The sequence below is a fragment of the Lepidothrix coronata genome, unplaced genomic scaffold (genome assembly GCF_001604755.1).
Source record: "Lepidothrix coronata isolate B3197 unplaced genomic scaffold, Lepidothrix_coronata-1.0 Scaffold59, whole genome shotgun sequence".
NCBI classification, from domain to species: domain Eukaryota; kingdom Metazoa; phylum Chordata; class Aves; order Passeriformes; family Pipridae; genus Lepidothrix; species Lepidothrix coronata.
The window spans coordinates 892,585-914,236 of NW_016690239.1; the positions used below are offsets into that span (position 1 = coordinate 892,585).

The 21,652-nt window shown below is 40.8% G+C and overlaps 1 protein-coding gene across 1 annotated transcript in view; it reads right to left on the reverse strand.

Annotated features, from left to right (window-relative positions):
* CUBN (cubilin) overlaps positions 1–16,697 on the reverse strand; it is a 149,268-nt gene extending 132,571 nt beyond the window's left edge. Inside the window, exons 1-13 of the mRNA XM_017817059.1 lie at positions 16,538–16,697; positions 16,248–16,377; positions 15,830–15,922; positions 14,780–14,818; positions 13,919–14,020; positions 13,099–13,202; positions 9,586–9,712; positions 7,957–8,125; positions 7,072–7,203; positions 5,814–5,909; positions 5,149–5,270; positions 2,476–2,662; positions 882–995 (exon numbers count right to left, since the gene is read on the reverse strand). Coding sequence (XP_017672548.1) covers positions 882–995; positions 2,476–2,662; positions 5,149–5,270; positions 5,814–5,909; positions 7,072–7,203; positions 7,957–8,125; positions 9,586–9,712; positions 13,099–13,202; positions 13,919–14,020; positions 14,780–14,818; positions 15,830–15,922; positions 16,248–16,377; positions 16,538–16,656 — 1,534 coding nt within the window. The 5' untranslated portion in view covers positions 16,657–16,697. The remainder of the gene's footprint in view (positions 1–881; positions 996–2,475; positions 2,663–5,148; positions 5,271–5,813; positions 5,910–7,071; positions 7,204–7,956; positions 8,126–9,585; positions 9,713–13,098; positions 13,203–13,918; positions 14,021–14,779; positions 14,819–15,829; positions 15,923–16,247; positions 16,378–16,537) is intronic.
* Between the last annotated feature and the right edge of the window lie 4,955 nt (positions 16,698–21,652).

Sequence of the window (21,652 nt, forward strand, 5' to 3'; positions counted from 1 at the left end):
GGAGTTAAAAGATTAAATGATCTTGTTTTGCACATATAAAATCAGTGTCTCATAAGCCTACTCTGGATACTTAGTGACATAGACAGCTTAAAGTTGGTTCAGATTCTTCACTGCTTCACTGCTTTAATATGCTCTGCTGAAGACAGTAGTGGCTCCCAGGCTTAAAGATGAGAATATGTCACACATATATATATATATATATAATACTGTATAAACCACTAGCAAGCACTGGTTTATAAAACTACTTAATTCATTCCACAAAATGTCAAAAATAGATCAAATATTTAGATCCCAAGTAAGAAGCTCCATGCTAACTATTTTGTGGTTGTTATTTATAACACAGGTGGAATTGCTAGTTGCAGATTAGAGTCAGAATGTACATTTGAGTGCAACATTTAAAAATTAATCCTTAAAAAAAAATCAAATGCTGTTACTACACAAAGGTATTGACAACATGAATTCAGCATTCTACATTTCTGGCACTCAGAAATCAGAAACATTAAATTGTTCTGGGGTCATTTAGTTCAGGAACCAACTGTGGAGCCCATCAAAGCACAGCTTTTCTCATGCAGCTATTCACAGATCACACTCTAAAGCAGTGTAGAACAGGCCCCTTCTGTAGCTGGAGTTAGGTGAATAAACTCTAACCCTCAGCTGCATAGGAAAAATCTGGAAAATCTAACCCAGGTAAATTATCAGTCTAAGGAGCCTGAAGGCTTTTAAGGTTCTGAAACTTATTCTTTCGAAAAACTATTTATTCCAAAGGGATTGCATCAGAACATTGTAACATTGTAACATGAAGACAGCTATGTTTATTCTATCAGAGCTGAAGGGTCCTGCAGAGTGAGGGTTTCTTTAATCCGAACTCTATTTTACCTTGCTGGGAGTAGTTTGAACAACCCAAGCACAGCTGACCCCGCTGTTGTACCGCTGGCTGTTTGGATTGTTAGGGTAACTGAAAGTCCCTCTGGAGCCTGAGAGATATCCTCCACAAACTGCAGAAAGAGATAGAAAATTAAAAGGGTTACTTTATGCTATCACTATACAGACTGAAACAAAATCTAACTTTCTTGCATAGCTTTGGCATCTTACACATTTAAAACAATGGTGAAAGATAATTTCTGTAAAAGATTTTTCAGGATTTCCTCTAAAGTGGAATGACATCTCAAAAAATGAGCAAAATTATTCCCTGAGAGAAAAGTAGTTCCTGGGAAAAGAGCAAGGAATTTCAGCTGGAATATGTGGAAAGATGTGGATTCTGTTTCAGGATGATGTCCATAAGCTGCTTTGCTTCCAGAAGGTTACCTCCAGATCAAAGCTTGAAATTTTTCCCTATGATGAAATAACATTTTGAAGATAACATAATGTAAAATTGTCTTTCTGAGCAGTGATGCATCATAGGAGTTATCCATGAGAATTTTTATTATCCAGTTTATTCTTTGTGGTCAGATTTCTGGGCCTGACAATACCTCTCATAATATACCATGGTCTCTTCTCTCACTGAACCATTCAATGCATGGGAGCAACCAGATTCAAAACTGTCACATAATAAAATATATTCTTTTTTCCTTGACTAGAAACTAAAAGAATAGTTGGTACATTATGTTTTATCACTGGATAAAAACTGGTTTTCTATCCCTTCATTATGAAGGATTAAAAATCAATTTTTTCCAATGTGGACTTAATACTAAAACATTACTGGTTGGATACTTAAGGAAAACAGAAAAGAGCTCTAAAATAGAGCAGATTTCACAGGGGATCTGTGGAAGTTTTACATTCTATATTCTGTGAAAATTTAATCTCCTTTCTTCACAGCAACCTGCAATAAAAATGAGCCATCTGACAGATAGTTGCCACATTGACACTCACTGGAATGCTGTCCTGACCTTGTTTAATTAAAATTAATGGGGAAAAAAAAGCCCAAACAAAAAGAAAAAGTGATATTAGGAAGAAATGTCAGAGGCAGGACCTTGCAGTCACTCTACAAAACTGAGGGTCCCTCATTTTTGTGGCTAACATTTATTTCATTACATTTCTGTTTGAAAACCTTGTCTGGCTCTTCCTCCTGACTAAAAATGCCAGGACCTCTCAGCTTTGCAACAAATGAAATAGTACATACAAAAGAGAAACATCAATATGTTCTCTTGTTCTTATACTGGATCCTCTTTCCCAACCAGACCACTTTCTCAGGAACAGAGATCTGATTTTAGGATGTTTAGCATCTAGCCAGGGCCAGTGGGCCTGCAGATCAACTTCACAGTTGTGCTCCTACTATTAAACAAAACAGCTATAAACAAAACTCACGGAAATCTCCAACTTTGAGGGAATTTGGACAGGGACCTGTAATCCCCCCAAAAGACAGCTGTTTTTCCCATCATAACTCAGTTCTTTTTCACACATCAGTGCTATACACAAAGCATCTACTTGCTGAAGCCTGGTGTCACATTTCTCCTGTGGAGGTGGTCCTGGCTGTACCTTGCTGGGCAGTCTGGCACTGTGGTCCTGTCCAGGCGCTGGTGCACTCACAGGAGTACCCGTTGATCCCATCAGTGCAGCTCCCCCCATTCTGGCATGGGTTGCTAAGGCATTCATCAATGTTCTCCGTACAGTTAGGGCCTGTCCAGCCCCCATTACACAGGCAGAAGTATCCAGAGATCATTGCCTACAGTATAAGCAAATCAAATAAACTCACTGAACTTGAAACACCTAAAGGAATCACTACAGTCAGAAGAAAGACTGATATTTACACTTATTTTATGAGGAGATACTGGAGCAAAGAACTCACAGAATCAGAGAGTATGCTGAGTTGGAAGGGATCCACAAGAATCATCGAGTCCAACTCCTGGCCCTGCACAGGACCATTCCCAAGAGTCACATTGTGTGCCTGAGAGAATCATCCAAATGCTTCTTGAACTCTGTCAGGCTTGGTGCTGTAACCACTTCCCTGGGGAGCCTGTTCCGGTACCCAACCACCCTCTGGGTTAAGAACCTTTTTCTAATATCCAGTCTAAACCTCCCCTGACACAACTTCAGGTCATTTCCTCAGGTTCTGTCACTGGTCACCATAGAGAAGAGATCAGTGCCTGCCCCTCCTCTCCCCCTCATGAGAGAGCTGTAGACTGCAATGAGGCCTCCCCTCGGTGTTTGGCCTTGATGGTCACTGGTGAATATCAAAATAAACCTAAAGCCTAATCAGATTACCTAGCTCTTTGTGGTTTTTTCTATTAAATTATTTCTTTGCAATGATCTTTCAGATTACTTTTTAAAAAGTCAGAAACAGAAAACAAAAACAGAAAACTGTTTGATTGGTTTCAGTCAATCATATTATCTAAATCTTATAAATAGCAACTCAAGGTAACTGGTTTATAAATCAGTTCCCTCAAGCCCTTTCTCTTGGAAGTCTGCACTGCAGTTACGTGGGCTGTTAACTTTCATTTATATCCTGAGGAATGTTAAATGGGAACAATTTCATTGCCTTTTCTGCATTATCCCTTATTCTGTATGTCTCTTTTCCATTTCTCTTGTCTCTACCTTTAATACTTCTCCTTATAATCAAGTCTTTCTATATCTCTAACTGTTTTAATTTCACATGTTCTCCTACATTATATTTCCTGTTTTGCAGACACAATCTTTACAGGTAAAACAGAACACAGTATTTCAAGGCATATGCTAAAATCCCATCACTGAGGACATACAATCAATGTACTACACTCTCTGTTTTGTATTCTCTATTTGCATCCTCTGTGTCCAAACAGAGATTTTCAGTATGATGGAAGAAGATTTTTAGGCGTATTTAGGACTCCGAACATTGCTCTAGAAGGTGAAAAGTTGTTTTCTGATCTGCATTGCCTGATATTTAATTAACATTACATTTCCTCTGTCATTATGCTGGCCAAATATAGCTCTGCTGTTCCTCTATTTTATTAGATGCTTCTGTAGTCCCATTATTGAACTATCTGACTGTGTTATTACCTTTAGGTAGTAGTTTGTAGCCATGATTGCCTACTGTTTTATGTTAGGATATACTTAGGGGAAGATGTCATATCTTTTAATAGATTGACTAAAATGAATAGTTTCTAAATAGTCAGGAAAAGTAGATTAGATCTGGTCACAAAAGACCCTTTAAATATCTGAGAGAAGACACAATAGGCATCTATAGAATAGAGAGTAAGGAATGCTGGTAAGGAGTGGAGTGGAGGTGAAAGGATCATCACACTTCACACAGAAAATGGAAAAAGGGATAGGTAACATACCATAGAATCATGGAAACATTTAGCTTGGAAAAGATCCTTAAGATCACCAAATCCTGCTGTTAAACTAACACTGCCAAATCTACCTCATATATCCCATTTTCCCTGTGCCTTCAAGGACAATCAAAAAGAGGATATCTGCAGATCAGTGTGGATAGATGGGAAAAGATTCTACTGGAACAACAAATTTGTGAACATTTCTCCAAAATCATCATCATAAATATCCCCCACAACAAAATTCCCAGATCTGCAGTATGGACTTCCCTAAGCACAGCACTCCTCACTGAGGAAGCCAAAAATCCTTCACAGGGTCCACGTGGACAAACTAAATGGTCACTGTGCATGAGAAAGAATTCACACCACTTATCGGTTTAGGTCCAAAATACTTGGTTCTCAGCAGAAGTGCAACCAGTTCCCTTAATGCACTCTTTCCATACCTATGTAAACAGCCTGAAACTCCAGGAGTGCTCTCACAAGATCAGACTAGAAATACATAACTAACTCTACTGGATATTAACAGTCTGAAGGTCAGCAGAGGTCCCATTTTTTTATCATGGGCAATTCCTTCATGATCCAGGGATCATGTCCCTGTCCCACCAGGGACAGTCATTCATGAGTTCTTCCCCACCAGCACTAGTATTCCATCACTAGCCTGGGATACCAGACAACTTCTCATGTCATGAGTACCAAGATTGCTGCCTCTACATACAAAGAAAATGGCTTGTGTGCCCTGCGACTCATTTTGTTTTCCCCAGATCCATTGATCTTGCACTCCTCACTGACTTTGCCTCATTTCCATTTGTGTGTCTGCACTCAGCTTTCAGCCTAACCAGGCTCCCTGATGTACTGATTATAACCACACAATCTTGTCACTAACTGTGAGGAGCCCAGCACTTACCAAGCACTGCCCATTTGCACAAGGGTTTTGCAGCTGACAGATATCACTGAGAGGAGAGCACCCGTTTGGCCCATATCCACTTCCAGTGTACCCAGGCGGGCAGGAACAAAATGGCATTAGTCCTTGGGAGATAAGACAAGATACAGAAGGTAATTCAGTCCCTGTTACAATAACAATACCAATGACCACAAATGTCACTGACATTATATTTTATATAATTCTACCTTATTTGATCTTTGACACCTTCCCTGATCAATGCCCAGTTTCATCATGGAAAGATCCCTACCGTTGTTTTGCTGTGAGTATCTGAAAGTCCAGAGTCACCCCAATGGGAAATAGCAGGAGTAGACAAAGGGTATTTATGGAAAGAAGACTAGCAAAAGCGGCTGTATAATTGGAAAACCACATCAAAGAGAAATGGTGAAAGTCTCCATAGTTTTCGGATAAAGTCTTATCTTTGGTGGAGTCTAAATCTGCTTCTCTCAGTATTAGTGGAAAGGCATGCTGGTTTTAGCTAACCTGCCTGTAAACTCCTTTGGGTGAGGCAAAACTGACTGTGGAGAAGAGGCTGTAATATGTTGCTACAAAGTGGATTCACCATAACCAGATCCTCCTTGAGAGACAGAGGTCTGGTATTACTTACAGTATTTAGGAAAGCATCATACCTGGACCTGAGGTACAAGTAGCCGAAGGATGGCACCCTCCATTATTTATTGAGCAGATATCAACCTGGGTACAACTTTGTCCATCTCCCTCATAACCTGTTCAGAAGCAAATCTCAGTTAGTCTGTAACAAACTATGTTCTTCGAGAATTGGCAGCAAAACAATCAACTGGTGAGCAAAACACTAATTAATGGTGTAAAATCAGAGTCTTCTGCAGTTAAAAAGAACAAGTTGAGATAGCCACTGAAGTAAACCCTGCATATTTATTGTGGTGTCTGCATTGCAGGGGTGGATTCTCATTGTAACTAAATCCTCCCACGGTTGTAGAAAAGAAGATATATTAGTGTTTGCCAAATACAGTGAGGCCACAGAAACCCATGTCTCTCAGCCACCATGTGCTGCCCTCCTTACACATCTGCACTCCGTCGGCCCTAATCACATCCAGGTTTCCTGCTGCATGCCAGAGCTGTCCTTGGGTCTCAAACACAACATCCAGTTCTTCCCAGGAAGTTCAGCAGGACCAACTCTGAGTCGCCAGAGTTAACATCACCAAAACTTGCCTGAGGCCACATTTCCAGCATAGTGATATGCCTTCAGCACTCACTAACTGAGGGTCTTCACTACCTGCAGCCTATTGCCATTTAAATAGCAATCAAAAAGTCAATTAGGAAGAATTTTTCCTGTTAGTGCTTCTAGTATTTATAGCATGCCTTTCAGAAAGCATTTTAAATCATAAACCACAAATTATGGAGACATAAGTTGCGACTTCCACTACTTGACCTGTACTGCAATGGAAATTCTGCCGCCTTAGACAGCATTCAGAGCGTGACAATTATCAAGGCCTTTTTTTATGACAGACAATACAGCTGATTTATGGCACAGAGGATGCTCTTTCAATTAATACAGACAATGAAATTACTATCATAATTATGCAATCCTTGGTTCCCTTTAATGATTTTGTAAAGTAGGTACTTCATCAAATCAAGGCTCTAACACTGAAAAGGGTTACCTACGACAAGAGAAACACATATCAGAGGATCATCTTTAGTGACGTACTCTATACAATCTTCATTAATATCTGAAGCAGTTTGAATATACTTGGACTCTGCATTCCGTATTACAGCATTGTATTGTGTACGTGACACTTTCTTTAAAACCAATTTTCAGCGTCTTAAATCTACCACAAAACAGAATCAAGTGGGTTCAATCATCATCTTTTAAGCCCTTCCATATTATTATCAACAAGAAATCCATTTTACCTGGCGGACAGAGCCCACAGCGGAAGGATCCAACTGTGTTGATACATTGAACCATTGGTGCTGTTGAGCAGCCTCCATTACTACTTGCACATTCATCAACGTCTTGGCAACTGTAGCCATTTCCTTGCCAGCCTAAAAAGCGGCACAGAAAGGACATTGGAATTGAAAATGACTGACCTTTTTGTTTTTTTCTTTGCCCAAATCTTTTCATAGAGCACAAAAATACAGCTTCTGAATTTCACTTCATTAACCCAAGAGAAGACCTGTCTCTCTCATAACTGATTAAAATGAATACCAGTCTGCAAATTAGGTTACAAACACAACGGGGTGGAGCTGTGTATGCAAGAATGTTTTATTTTGACTGTATTCTGGTTATTTCAGAATCAAGCACACTTCTACCTGCAGAGGAGGCAGTTGTGGTCTAGCGCACATATGTACAATTTGCAGCAAAGTTCTACTGTAACTCCAGATAACTACTTCAAAACCTCCTCCCACAGACACCACCTGCCCATCTCCAGAAGAGGAATAGTAGGTTATATGGTTTGAGGGGACAATTGGGCTTTTATATTGCCTTAGGGCAGTAAGCATATGGATACTGAAAGTACTGCAGACTTATTACACAAATGGACATGAAGGTACCCGTGAGCATGAAGGTACATCAGACCTATTTAGGTGCTCAGTTTAGGATGGGATAAATCATGCAATAGACTTCACTGCCTGCGTTACCCAGATAAAACATAATCTGCAGACTTTTATTCTCTAGAGTACAGACCAAAGCATTTCATGGAGTTACTTCATCTTGGTCCTGTGTCTTTGCTTATCACATATGGGCAGTAGTACCTACTGCCACCCCATCCTGCCTGAGAGCATGGAAGGATGTGATACCTGTGGGGCAGGGACCACACGAATAGGAGCCTGGAGTGTTGAGGCACTGCACAAATGGATCCTGTGAACATGGATGATCAGGGAGGCTACATTCATCTATGTCAGCACTGCAGGCAGGGCTGCCAGGAGGGGACATCCAGCCACTGTCACACATACAGTGGTACTTGGGCTGCCACAGAAAACATCACATCGCATATTTAAGACATTTGGAATAGCCAAGAAAAAGGCAGGAGTTAATTTTATAAGATTATTTTCAATCTATAGCAAGAAAGCTTTCAGAGCATCACATGGCTTGTGCATTCTGTTTTATAAGTTGCTTTGGTAGTTTTCTAAGACTATTTCTTCCTCTGAACTTACCTATTTAGATTATGGAAGCAACTCAGGCTCATTCATTATGTTCATAAAAGAAATCTGTAATTTACCCCAAAGCTCCCAGAGAAAATGAAGAGCAATTATGAGCTGTACATAAATATAATTAAAAGTCATCAACTTGCTTTTTAACCAATGTAAACAGATCAGTGTAAGCAACCTGAAATCATCTTGGCTGTTTATTTTTAATCAAACTATTAGTAATCTGTGCAATGTGCAGCACTGGCATTACATTGCAAGTATATATTTTCTTTTAGGAAAACAGTTTTCTCTCTAGTAAACTTTACTAATGGCCAGATTTCAGCATTTATTTAGCTTTGGTCCAATTAAAGCTAATGGGAGCTTTATTGTTGACAGTCACAGGAGCAGACGCTGTTAAGCCAACACTGAACCCTTTTGAAAAGCTTTCTTCACAAAAACTGGGCAGAAGACAAATAATGAGTTATGAAACTTCTACAAATTAAGCAAAGAAATAATTTTACAGCATAGCACAAAAAAATATGTGCTGTGACTGGAATGGTGCATGGACGCATAGGAGTATTAAGGAGCACAGGCTTGGTTGGGTAGTTTTGGAGGGCTGCTCTGAGTGGAAAGAGGCAAAACTGGCATGTTCCATCTATCCCCTTGGAGTGAACACCCTGTACCCAGCTTCTTGCCCAGATGGAATGAGCTGGCTTGCTCCAGAAGAGCACTCAAGTGTGTGCTAGCATCCACCCAGTGCAGACGCTTGGAAAGATTGGGTCTGGAGTCAGAGACCACTTCCAGCTGACACTGAGGAGCACCAAGGATGAGCGACAGCCACTCAGTCACTAGGCAGCCCTGGCAGCTTCCAGGCCACTGGCAATAATGTTCCACTGGTATGCCTTTTCCCAGGAAAAAAAAGATTCATGACGTTTGTCCTTCTTAATCATTTAAGTAGTAAAATATTCTAGCAACTTAGAACTCCCCAAATAATGAACATCCAGCCAGAGTCAGAATATTATATTTCAGGTAAGACTGACTTATTCAAAGAATATTCCCAAGCTCCCTATGGATGTAGTAGTAGATTTAATGCTATGACAAGTACCTTTAACAAGACACAAGATATTTTTGATTCTTTCTGCTGTCTGTGGGACAACAGAGAGCTTAGGTTATGTTGTATAGTGGCACTTCTTGCTATTTTTCAGCAGCCATGTGCTTTACACAGTTTTGTGGTGATCAGCATTATTTGTTGCTTTTTCATGGTATGTTGTATAATGAGATTTACACGTTGTTCCATACCCTGTTGTGCTGATCCCTTTCTTCATCTATGCAGAGGCCATGCTCACAGAGAACCTCAGATCCTTCCTGGCAGTCATCAAACTTCAAGGCGCAGTGAGGCCCATAGGTTTCTGGAGTACAGGAGCAGCTAGTGGTGAAAGCGGACAGAAAAATCAAAATTTTGTTTTCCTACAGCTGTTAAAGATTGTATATTGCCATAATAAGAGATCATCTGCTACTATATGGGATGTTCCTTACAAAATACATCTATTTAGCTATATTGACAATCCCATCAATAATCATGCACAGAGGCAAGGCTCCTGTTCAGCAGTGACTCAAGAGTCATGTGGGACTTGTGTATATCCATGACTGCCCGGCCCTGTGGGAGAATCTACAGCCTTTTGTTGCATTCATAAGCACAAATCCAGGAAAAAAGATACGTCTAACATTAGACTTAAACAGAATATGAGCCTGGAAAACTGTACTTCTGTCAAAGAGCACCTAAACTGTCCATTGCAGTTTATGACCCTTGTATGATGCCAAGTGCATAGAATCCTACCTCCAGCAATATGCAGAAATGCCATGTCTGGCCTGTCCCAGAGAGCAGGGAACCTTCACACCCACACCATAACAAGGGGCAGCTGCTGTCCCAGCAGCAGCCCAGCTTTTAGATAAGTGTGGTGTGCAAGAGGCGGAATATGGGGCTGATGGGGTGGGAAAAACAAAGTAGTGGGTTGAAGAAAGGCTTTCTGTTGGGAGAATCTGGCTTGACAGCTGCCAGATGCATCACATTTTTATTTATAGGGCAGACCTGAGTTACAGCACTGTACACATGTGGTGGAACTGAAATTGGGAACTTCTAAGCCATTGGGTAACATTTCCCTTTTCTCTGGCTCTTTATTTCCACATAGACCAAATCTGAGGCTCTGAAATACAACTGAAAGGGATCTAAATCTACAGAAAATGTACAGAAAGCCAGAAAACTGGTTTCTTATTAAAATGACAATGAAACTCTCATTTGGATACAAGTCATATGCTGCAAGGTCTGCACCTCACAGAGACATATGGCAAGTACACACCCTTCTTTGCTTGCTTTTAAGTTGCCTAACGAAAAATCCTCTATAAAAGCACTTCTCTGCAGAATTCGAATATGGGTATTCCATGAATCTGATCTGGACCTTGGAGCAATTTATATACAATAAGCTACTGCTGCCTGCCACTGTGTCACATGCTCAGTTGAAACTGCAGTTTGATAAGCCAATTGCAGGTAACTAAAACTGCACCCAGGACAAGTAACCCACATGAACTCAGGCTTCAAAAACCCACAACAGCTTAATGCTTAACTGCAGTACTGCAAGACACCATGTTCATTATTGTAAGAGACGGCAGGCAGGCCCACACCATCTCATCAGTGCAGCAGCTCAGCCTGGGCAAGCACAGAGGCAACAGGTCAGGGAACCAAGTGACTTTTGTATGTTCAAAGTACATTCAGAGCTTCATGTTCAACTCCAAAGCACACAGCAAAGCAACCTGACCATCTCCAAAGGAGAAGGACAATGGAACTGTCTCCTGCCTAGTCCAGCAAAGATTAATCTGCTGCCCATCTGAAGTTTCTCAGAGAACAGATTCAAGAAGTAGGTCACACTGCAAGGAACTGCAGCCAAATTCTGATATACTGCTGCTCAGCACTGCCCTGCTGTTGTCACATGGCTGATGGCATGTTGTGATGAGGCCCCTGTTATTTTGGTTGTGACACAGATGTCCGATAGACTTGAGGACTCTCACAGCCTTTCATCCAACTGATGCAATGTCCCCTTAGGGTTCTGACTGAGGAGGGGGTTTCCTGGATACCTGCTCTTTTTCCTCACACTTCAGTGCCGCCCTGAATTACAAGAAAAGCATGGGGGTAAAGAATCTGAATAGGGAGTGAAGATTGCATTATGTTCCATTTCATGCTACCTAATTCAGTACTGCCCATCACCTGCTGTTATCTCTGGGGGTTGTGGAAAGTCAATTATTACCCTCTTCTTTGCCTGCTGTCCATGCTTGTGTATTTAACTACACCAGAGCAGGAGTGGGGTGATCTGGGCTGCTGGGTCCCAGAAAGCTTAGCAGCAATGTCCTCACAGTTGTTGGAAAGTGATATGTTACACCGTACATGGGGATAGATTTAGTATCTGGGGAGCACTAAGAAGTGAGTAAGACAATATGTGAAGGGAGACTGAATACAGTACAGTGGACTTGGGGAAAGGACTATATGAAAATCCTGAGCAGGATTAACTCTTTGTTAATACTGAAGCATGAGGACCACTGCAGGAGCACTTTCCTGGTGGGAGGTCTCTCCAAGAACTGATAAAGCACTATAAGCTGGTGTTATGCCAAGCAAATATTTGTGGGGGCTAAGATTTTCATGCTGAAGCAGAAGTCAAAATGCTGCACAGAAAGCTGTGGTATGCTCTCCAGCCTGCTTGTTCCCATTGCACAGGGATAGCTTTGTATTATATCTGAAAGTTATTTATTTACCAGATTATTTGACATTTTGGAAAATAAGACAGAACGTTCAGGCTGGCTTGCCCTGTAAGCAATCGCGTGTTTCCTAAGGAGCTGGGCACAGCCAGAGAAGGATGTGCTCCAAGGGCCTCATGTCTATGGGCTCTGGCACACAGGCAGGCCAGGCACTCTCTTGGCCAGTCAGCTGCAGAAGTCATTTCTCCTTCCTTTATGCCTGGCAGGACTGTGCATTCCTTGCTCTGCTGCTGTCTCAGCAGTGCCTGTATTTCTGGAGGGGATGAAGGCATTTCACAGAACTGTTTCTGATTTCAAAGAATATTCTGAGTTAGAAGGGACCCACAAGGATCACCACATCCAACCCATAAAGGGATTTATATGGGGATTTATAAATCCCATATGGGGATTTAACCCACGACCTTGGTGTTATTAGCACCACGCTCTAACCGAGTGCGCTGGGAATGCCAATGATCAAGGCTGCCCATATATTCAGGAGATTTCCAACAACTCAAAGCCTTTGCTGGGCCAAAGCTGTTCACCTCTTTCATCTCCTCACTCCCTTTGATCTCAAGAGCTGGTGATAACAAAGGGATGGTAACATGGTTGTGGTAGGTGGGCATGTTGGCGAGTGCTGGTTACAGACTAGCATGTTGCATCTCACCACCCCAGCTCCATCCTATGGTACAGTGAATTTCCATTAAAGCATCTGCACCTACAGCAAGGAGGGTGGGCCACTGGAGCCAGTGTTTAATTTGCAGCCTTCTCCCCTGGCACCGCTGTGTGATGGATCTGGTTCCTGATGGTTTTTTTGTGTCAAAGCAGGCAATGGCTTTGGAGGGGCTTTTGTGTCTGCAGTGGGCTCAGTGTACAGTATATTAAGGATTTTACATTTTCTCAGACTGCAAGGAATTATAGTGCATAGATACTAAAAGATTTACTTCTAGAACTTGAGCTGCAGGTGTGATATGGAGTACAAAAATAACAATATTCTACACAGGATATTTATGTCTACTTTTGAGAAGTTACCTGTAGTTGCCTGGTGTGTTCACACAAGTGGCTCCATTCTGGCAGCCTAATGCAGTTCCAGCAAAAATCTGGCATTCATCCACATCTACTGAGCACAGGGGACCCTAAGATGAAATGGAAAACCAGTTTATTTTCCAAATAACTGAGAAATGAAGCAAACCACGGAGCCAATGTTTAAAATAGTTTTCAAAGACATACAAACCATGGGCTGTTATCAGCACAGCTTCCCTTATGAAACACAATAACAAAACTCTATTTTTCAGCTGTGTTTCTGTGACCCTTATTATCAGTCAGATGGGGATAAAATGTTTCAGATGTAGAAAGCATACGAACAGCACATTATTGTCATCCCCCCTACTTTCCAACTAGCAAAAGGCTCAGAAAACTTTCCTTCAAACTGTTTCTATCAGAAAAGCACATCAGTTTTGACCCAAATCTTGCTGGGATAACTTTCAAGTTGAAAGTCTTTGAGAAGAAGATACAACTTTTCCATCTCTAGAGCATTTAACAGCACCATTAAAGCATTTGCCAGTAAAGTCTCTGGATTTAAAAAACTCAGAATGTCATTGATTACTTACATCCCCATTTGTCTTACTTGTTTGAGATTGAATAAATATCCATCCCTTCCCCCATTCTCTCCCTATCCTTGTGTAAGGTCAACAGCAAGGCACACAGTTCAGTTCACTGCTCAGCAAAAAACAGAGAGTAATTCTCTGCTGCGGGAACTGCCAAGAATCACTGACTTCACAGGCCATCGCCTGCATATAACAGTTCAAACACACACAAACACACTCTGTAGTCAAGGAGGCTAAAGACTCACCTGCCAGTTGCTGGGACAGAGGCAAAAGAAACCATCCAGTGAGTTTACACAGGTCCCTGAGTTCTCACATGGGTTACTACTGCAGGCTCTCTTCTGGATAGTCTGAAACCCAGGAAAAGAGCAGTAAATGAGGTTTCTGCTAGCTGGTGTTCCATTAACATTTATTTTCAAGAAAAACCTCTCTTTTTTTTTTTTTCTTTTTTCATTCTTTCTTGGATCCCTCCTCCCACCTTTTTCAGCAAGGTTGATTTGTAAAGGTTTTGAGCTGTTTCAGTTATCCCTGTACAAAATAATGACACTATGTTTGGTCATACACAGAATGGCAAGAACTAGAATGAGAAAAGCCCTGTAAATGTAAATATTAACAGAGATTGTTCTTCATCAGCAGCCTGTGGGTCTAGATGGAGGGTTATCTTGTCTTCTTGATTCCATGGGCAACTCATCTGACAACTGCTTTTACTGGCACCTGTAGGTGTGGCTTGTCACAAGCTCACTGGAGAAACAGACAACAGTTGAAAATTAGCTAGTTCCAGTATAATAAAAACCCAGTTTGAATTTTCTGGTCTTTGTCTTGACAGACCAGTGAAGGAAAAGCTTACTTCTCTTTGGTAGCTAGTTGTTGTTCTTGAGTACACAAGAAATGCAGGCTCCTACACAGTTTGTATTTTGTAAGAAGGTATTTCACCTCCTCCACAAATCTTGGCTTTTTTTTTTTTTACCTCCTGTTACCAAAAAATGTTTTCCTGAGGAATGCATGAGATTAAATAAATCATTCGGCTATTTAATCATTGTAACCTCACTTTATTTACTCAGGGCTGGGATTTTCTTTTCTGATCTCTAGTTTGCTTCTCATTTACTTACCTGCTCTAAGCTTTGAAGTTGGTTATCAAGATTCATGATCTGCAAAAGAAATGCAAATTACATTGTGCTGGGTATGACAGTGACCACAGAGGTATGTGTTGGAGGCTGGTAGGCTAACAAAATATTTTCCTTTGAGAAAAGAGAATATTTGCTTTGTGAAACCAGGTGACAGTCAGCTTCAAATCAGGCCCCATTCACTGGGATTTTGGTAGTTTAGGCTGTTCAGGAAATGACAGCTTAAATATGTCCCAGCTTGGATCCAAAAGGCAAGACTCAGTCTTGCAAAGATGTATTCAGGTGCTCAACACTGAGAACGTGAATATTCCTGTGGGACTGTTCAGGTCCTTGCATGTATGTGAAGGATGGACGTCTGGGACAGCACAACGAAAGCCAGGAAGAGGATCACCATATCCCAGCGGGTGGTAGACACAAACAGCAAACTGACACTGAATCAGAGAATATCATAGATACGTATTATCACAATTTTCCTGAGGGAAGGTCTCTTAGGCTACAAAATATTTTCCTATAAGGAACTTGTGGAAACACTGTAACAAGAGAAACTTAAATCAGACAATGGTTTCAAAATCTTCTGTTGGAGAAAAAATTTTTAAAGAGCAGGGAAAAGACTAAACTACTGCATAGGTCTTTTTTTTCCACTGCAAACCCCTACAGTCCATTTCACCTATGGAATGGAATGTCTGTGTAACAACTATAAAAACATATATGGTCCACTTCCAGAATTTAGTAGAATTACACTTCCATAAATATTAGAGGATATAGTCTATTGACATGTTGACAATGAACAAAAGAAGAATCACAGTAACTGGAAATTAGGGGGTGATTTACAGAAATATTTCCATCGTCTCCAGATTTTCTGACTAAGTATCTCAAAATAAAACACAGTCTCCAAGCTGATGTTATGTATGGACTCTGCTCCAGTTCCCTGAATTGAAGTCTAGAAACACTAAAATTAATCAGGTTGTTTAATGTTAGTGTGAAGAACAGAAAACTGGGAATGTTGGAGGAGGATAACACGAAGGTATGGCTCACCTTGGAGGTCAGCAGGGCAACCTGCTGGGACATGTTCTGAGAGGCACCACTGGCTTTTTTAAGTTCTTGAATCTCTGAGTGACTCTCTCTCACCTAAAATTAAACAACAGAGATAACGCGAAACAAACTTTGCTTTTTCAAAAGCTTAGGAACGTTTTGTCCTTGCATAACTTTACTATTATAAAGTCCACTTAAATACAGAGAGCTCTCCTACATACACAATTTAATCTTTTAATTATCTTCTGTAATGACATGATTACTTTATAAGTCTGCAATAGCTTACTTTCACATTAGACTACTGATATAGATAACACAAAATACAATCATACAAAACACAACAAACACTTGCAAAGACAATTTAACTATTAATGTGCAAACCTGAAAATTAAAATATATTAAGGAAAAGTAACTATATCACCTGACTACAAAGTTCTGCAAGGTCTTCTTCATTAATTTTTACTTTCCCCAGTGGTCCAGTTCTAAATTCAATATTTTTGCTGGAGCCAGCATGGAACACCAAATTGCCCTGCTCTGAGGACAAACGAGGCCTGTTGTATTATGGAGGGAAAAAAAAGTAAGAGATCATTTAGTTACACATATCTGCAAAAGAGCACGTAAAAAGGAGCTGCAGTAAAGCCATTCTGTTCCCATTACCAGCACTTAGAGGGGACTGTATGAACAAATGAATTTCCAAGCAATGGTACTTACTGCTCGTCATAAGTGGTTCGTTTCTGCCTCTTATTTTCATGGTGGTTTAATTCACAGCTCAATCCAGTAAGTAATAATAACACAACTAAAAGCACAGGAGCAGGAGCAGCCCAAAGCATTGCTCTCCTCCAGCTGTCCTGCGTTTGAAGTGAAACCTTTAGTGCTGGATTGTGGTGTTGTGAGCCCAGGTGCCCTTTGCTCTCCTTGTTCACAAGGTGCCCATTCTGCTGCCTTGTCTTGCAAGGGTGAACTTTATCTCAGATATCTTAATTAAAGATTGACAGCATGCAAATCCTCAAGACACTAAATGCATTTTTCTCATTTTGTCTTTTGGTTTCAGGAGCTTTGAGAGATCATTGATTGAAATCTGCTTGTATTTTACCAGTTTGTCTTTGACCTTTGTACAGCTGAGCACCCCAGTGTCTCCAAGCACCTTGTAATCTGCAGCTGGTTACTGCAGAAATGGCTCACATGCTGCACCGCATGGATGAAGGAAAGATTATTTGGCAGCACTAAAGGACTTAAATTGTTACAAAAAAGGAAAAAAAACCCAACCCCACATATAAAACCCACAGTGGCTGGCAAGGAATATTTGTATTGGAAGAGAAGCTTCCAGACAGTAATTTATTGGTCAGATGACACAAACAAGTTAAGCAGTACCAAACAGCGTCCCATGGATTGCAACAGTAAAATACAATTTTAACCAAATATGGCTGCTCTGACTCAAGGGTGACTCAGTCCCCAGATGCTGAGGCCCAGGCTGTTGCTGCTGAAAGCCCTGACAGAGTCCATGTCCCACCTCCCCTTTGCTTTTGCCAGAGTCTCCATATTCCCCTTGCTCAAGACTTTGCTGTGCTTTCTTCTTCCTGTTTAGGGGAGCTCTGTACATGTTTTCCTTCCTCGTGTTGGGAGCTTCCTGAACCTTCAGGCCTAGCACCATTCTTTTTGATTTTCCTTTTTGCTTAGTAGATAACTTATTCAGGTTGCTCACATTTCAAAACTCTGCTGAGAAGAAAAGAGAAGCAACAGTTTTAGCTGCTCGTGCTCAAAGGTAACAGCAGGCACCATTCACTGATACTTTAAGCCCCAGACCTTCCTGGAGGCCATGGAGCTCCTGCACTTCCTAACCCTGCCCAGCCTTTCTTTCTGCTCCAGTTTGCACTTGTCACCCACAGATGGACCTGCCCTGGAACTGAGGAATTGAATGAACTCTACAGCTTTCACAGATGAAAGCATTAAAAGGTCAAAGCAATCTGTGAAGAAATTGGATGTGGTGACAAAAAATATTAATGTCACCTGAAAAAGAGACAGATGTGGACTGTAAACATGAACCGAAGTCAGGACAGCTAATGTGGTGCTGCTATAGACAATAACTTGATCTTTGCTGTGAATAACTGTAATGCCTGAGATTTTATCAGCTGTATCACACCACCTCCACTATTTCCTGTTGTTTGCATAAAAACTAGATTTTTATTACATTTTATTATCTGTGTCTGCAGAAACTTACCTTGGAATTCAGAACAGCATCATCCTGCTGACCACTTTCCTTGTACTCAGACAGACTCTGATGCAGGTAACCCAACAGTCACCGCTGCTGCCTGGGGATCTGAAGGGCAGAGGTAAAGCTCCTCCTGAACCCATGGGAGACAGCCTGTCCCATGTACCTACTGGTGTGGCAACAGCTCAGCTCTCTGGATGTTCACTTGTAGCAGCCTGCAGCCTCCAGCAGACTATCACCTGTTCCTGCAAGAACAGAGGAAAAGAAGTAGAAATTTTCAGGTGTTATCCTTTATCATCATAGGGGATAGTGTTTCCATAAAAATACAGAATTTTTATGGAATTGTATCTTCAGTTGTTGGAGATATCACTGCTCCATTCGATCCAAATGAGCTACAGTATTTTACACCAATTGAGAATCTGTACCTCTACTTTCTTCTGTTTGCTATTATGCTTTTTGCTCTGAAACCTCTGTTCAAGAATAGGACAGCATAGACGAATTATCAATGTTTCTGTCTAGTCGACTAGACACCTTCTGCCTCTGGGTATCCTGTACTATCCATTAAACTAGCGCTCATTAACATTCTTCCTGTCAGTTCCAAAGTCTGTCTAGTGGGGTTTTTTGCTCTTTTTGTTTTGATTTGCTTTTTGGTTTAACAGTTTACTGAGTTTGTATAACTGTCAGTTGGGTGTAAGCTTGAATAAACTATGGGCCAACTACACCCGCACTCCTTACCAGGCTGGGTGAGTGTATGCATACTCCAGGAATTTACTTCCGCAAAGTCCATTGTGTGCTGACAGTTTCCATCCTGGCTTTCAGCTGTGGACCACAAAATCCTTCCTTTTCTCTATTCATTTCTTTTGCATATTGAGCATGCACTGACTCTCTCTGCTGCCTGTCAACCTTCGATTCAGGCTTTCCTTTCTAACTAATTAGCTCCAATGTACCAATAACCAACGCACAATAAACCATGAAGGATGAGGAGAAGGTTGCTAATGCAAGGAACAAGAAGAAATTCACCTTCTCTTCCTGCAGGCTTTATAGCTTAGAAAATGGTTGGCCTGAAGACCAGCTGACTTCAACTATGCACTGATTATAGCATGGAAAGAGAGCACTGGACATTCACCCAAACTTTGCATGACACGCTATTTTCCATTTCATTAGACTTTCCAGATTTTAGTTAATTTACTCTTTATTCCTAGTGAATGCACCTTAGGCTGGCCAAATTGAGAAATCTAAAAACCATCTTAAGGAGAAAAATAGGTCCACACCTTCTAATTTTACTTTAATACATTGGATTGAGACATCATTTTTGGAGGAATAGAATGGAAAAGCTGCAAATGTCTGGCACAAGAATAGGGGCTGTTCGTTCTAACAAGAGCTGGCATGAACCCTTCCTCCTGGGACAGGTTGTTTAGTACCTCTCTAACATGATGGCTCAGAAAACAGCTCTATAGAATACAGACTGTGTGCAGATTTGGCAGAGAGTAATGGAGTGTTTGTCTAATTTTGGTTGAAGTTCATCCTGTACTAGCAGGGACTACAATTTACCACCTTCTTGTGTAGCTGTATGAAATGAAATGGTGGTATCCCTCTACTTCTCCAGCAGTATGTGCCTGCAATGCAAAGACACTGGGGTAGAAGAAAAGAGTTGACTCAGATCATGGCCAAAAATTCAATATGCACTAATTACTTCTAAGAAGTCAACTCAGATGCACAGACATGACATGAGCCTGTGACAATGCCACCTTTATAAATGGAAGAAGGGAAGCAACTGGTGCGAATCCAAAACTGGCTAATTTTTTAATGGAAAGCTAACAAATATATTTTTTTTCTTTTTTTTTTATAGATGCAAAAGAAGATCCCTGCTATTCAATGTTATCACTCAAATATTTGCAAATAATTATAATTCCAGCCCTGTTGCTGCTTAAATCCTAAGAAGAGCACATTTACTCAATTCTTCCCTGAGCTGAGGTCCTATCTTCCAGTATTTCCATCTTCACTTCCCTGGATTGTCTTTCATCTTTCCTCTTTCTAATAATATTCTAGTGCTCAAAAGCAGCACATAATGTACAAAGTAGCACTGTTACCTGCATGGTACAAATGTGCAATTGTTCCTTGTATATTCATGGTGTAAGCCACGCTCTGTATTAACTCAACACTTTGTGTGCGTCCCTACAGCTCACAACCAAGCACTAAGCTGCTATTGGGCCCTGTGCAGAGGATCAACAACCACGGGGTTTACATCAAACAGGGATGACTGAAAAATAACATTCTCCTTTCTGTCCCTTACTTATAACCACCTATCATTGCCTCCTTCCTTCTCTTCATGAATATCTGGAGAGTTTTATGGCCACAGCACCTTCCCCAGAGTCTGCAGCAGCTGCAAGCCTCCACTTCCCACACCCCTCCTTGAGGATTTCTTTTTTCTCAGCATTCTGCCCCCTGACACCTGCTTAAGATTCTGCCCCTTCAACACAGTTAATGAAGTTTATCAGTTACCTGCTAATGAACTTAAACTAAGTGGCCAGGAAGTTGAGTTTTTCAGAGTTTAATAGCAAATGACAAAGATAAGAGTTTGATTTAGTTACCTACTTCAGCTCAAATTGATCTACTGTCCCAGTTCTCCCTGGATTCCTTTATCACGATGAAGGCAGTTTTAACACTTTTTTACTTCAACAGTTTTTACCTTCCTTAGGAGACTTGTACTTTGGTTCTGTCTTTCTGATTTTTCTTCCTACACATTCTGTTTTATTTCTACAAACCACCAACCATTTCATGCTTCCTATTTTCCATTTCATTGTTTTTTGAAATTAGGTTCATGAAAAGTTTCCAGTCAGTTATATTGGCTTTGTTCTTTTCTATTGATTATTCCAGTCCTTTTAACACATTCCAATTGCTTTAACACTGGGTTATTTTTAGGGACTTCCATTTGCATAGTCACCCTTCTTCACTAATAACCCTAGAGCCATGAATGGACCTGGCTGCACAACCTCCCTCACATTCATTCTATTCTGTACTGTTGGCTTTTATTGAGAAGCTTAGATCTGAGCTAAGTGTGTAAAGCCATTTGCTGTGTTGATGCTTTGATTACAAGTACTGGCATTCTGTCTCCACAAAAATGTAAGAAAGAAAGAATGGTCATACTTAGAAAAACATCCATCTAGGTCAGTACCGTTTCCAACAGTGGCCAAGAGCAGATAGGAAACTATCTGTATACAATGGGGAAAGCACAAACACTACCTCTCCTAGGTACTCTGTTGGCCTCCAGTTATTTTCAGCTCATGCACTTCTTCAGTCAGAAGTCTCCTTAGTCAGTGCTCTCAAAGGAGTTTTCTTCCATGAACTTGTCCAGTTTTTTCCTTCACCCCATGCTTCACCTTACAACACATGTACAAAGAATGAGCAAATATAGTCAATATACAGACAAAAGGCCAATCAGAAATAGCAATTCTGAGAAGAATCCCATTTTTAAATGTATTATTTATAAACAGAATGGGATTAGTTTATTTTTAAAGATATATACAGGGCAAACATTTGAACTAAGCAAAGGTATTTATTACTATCCACATACAAGAAAATATATCAGTACCATGAACATGCTTTGCTTCTAAATG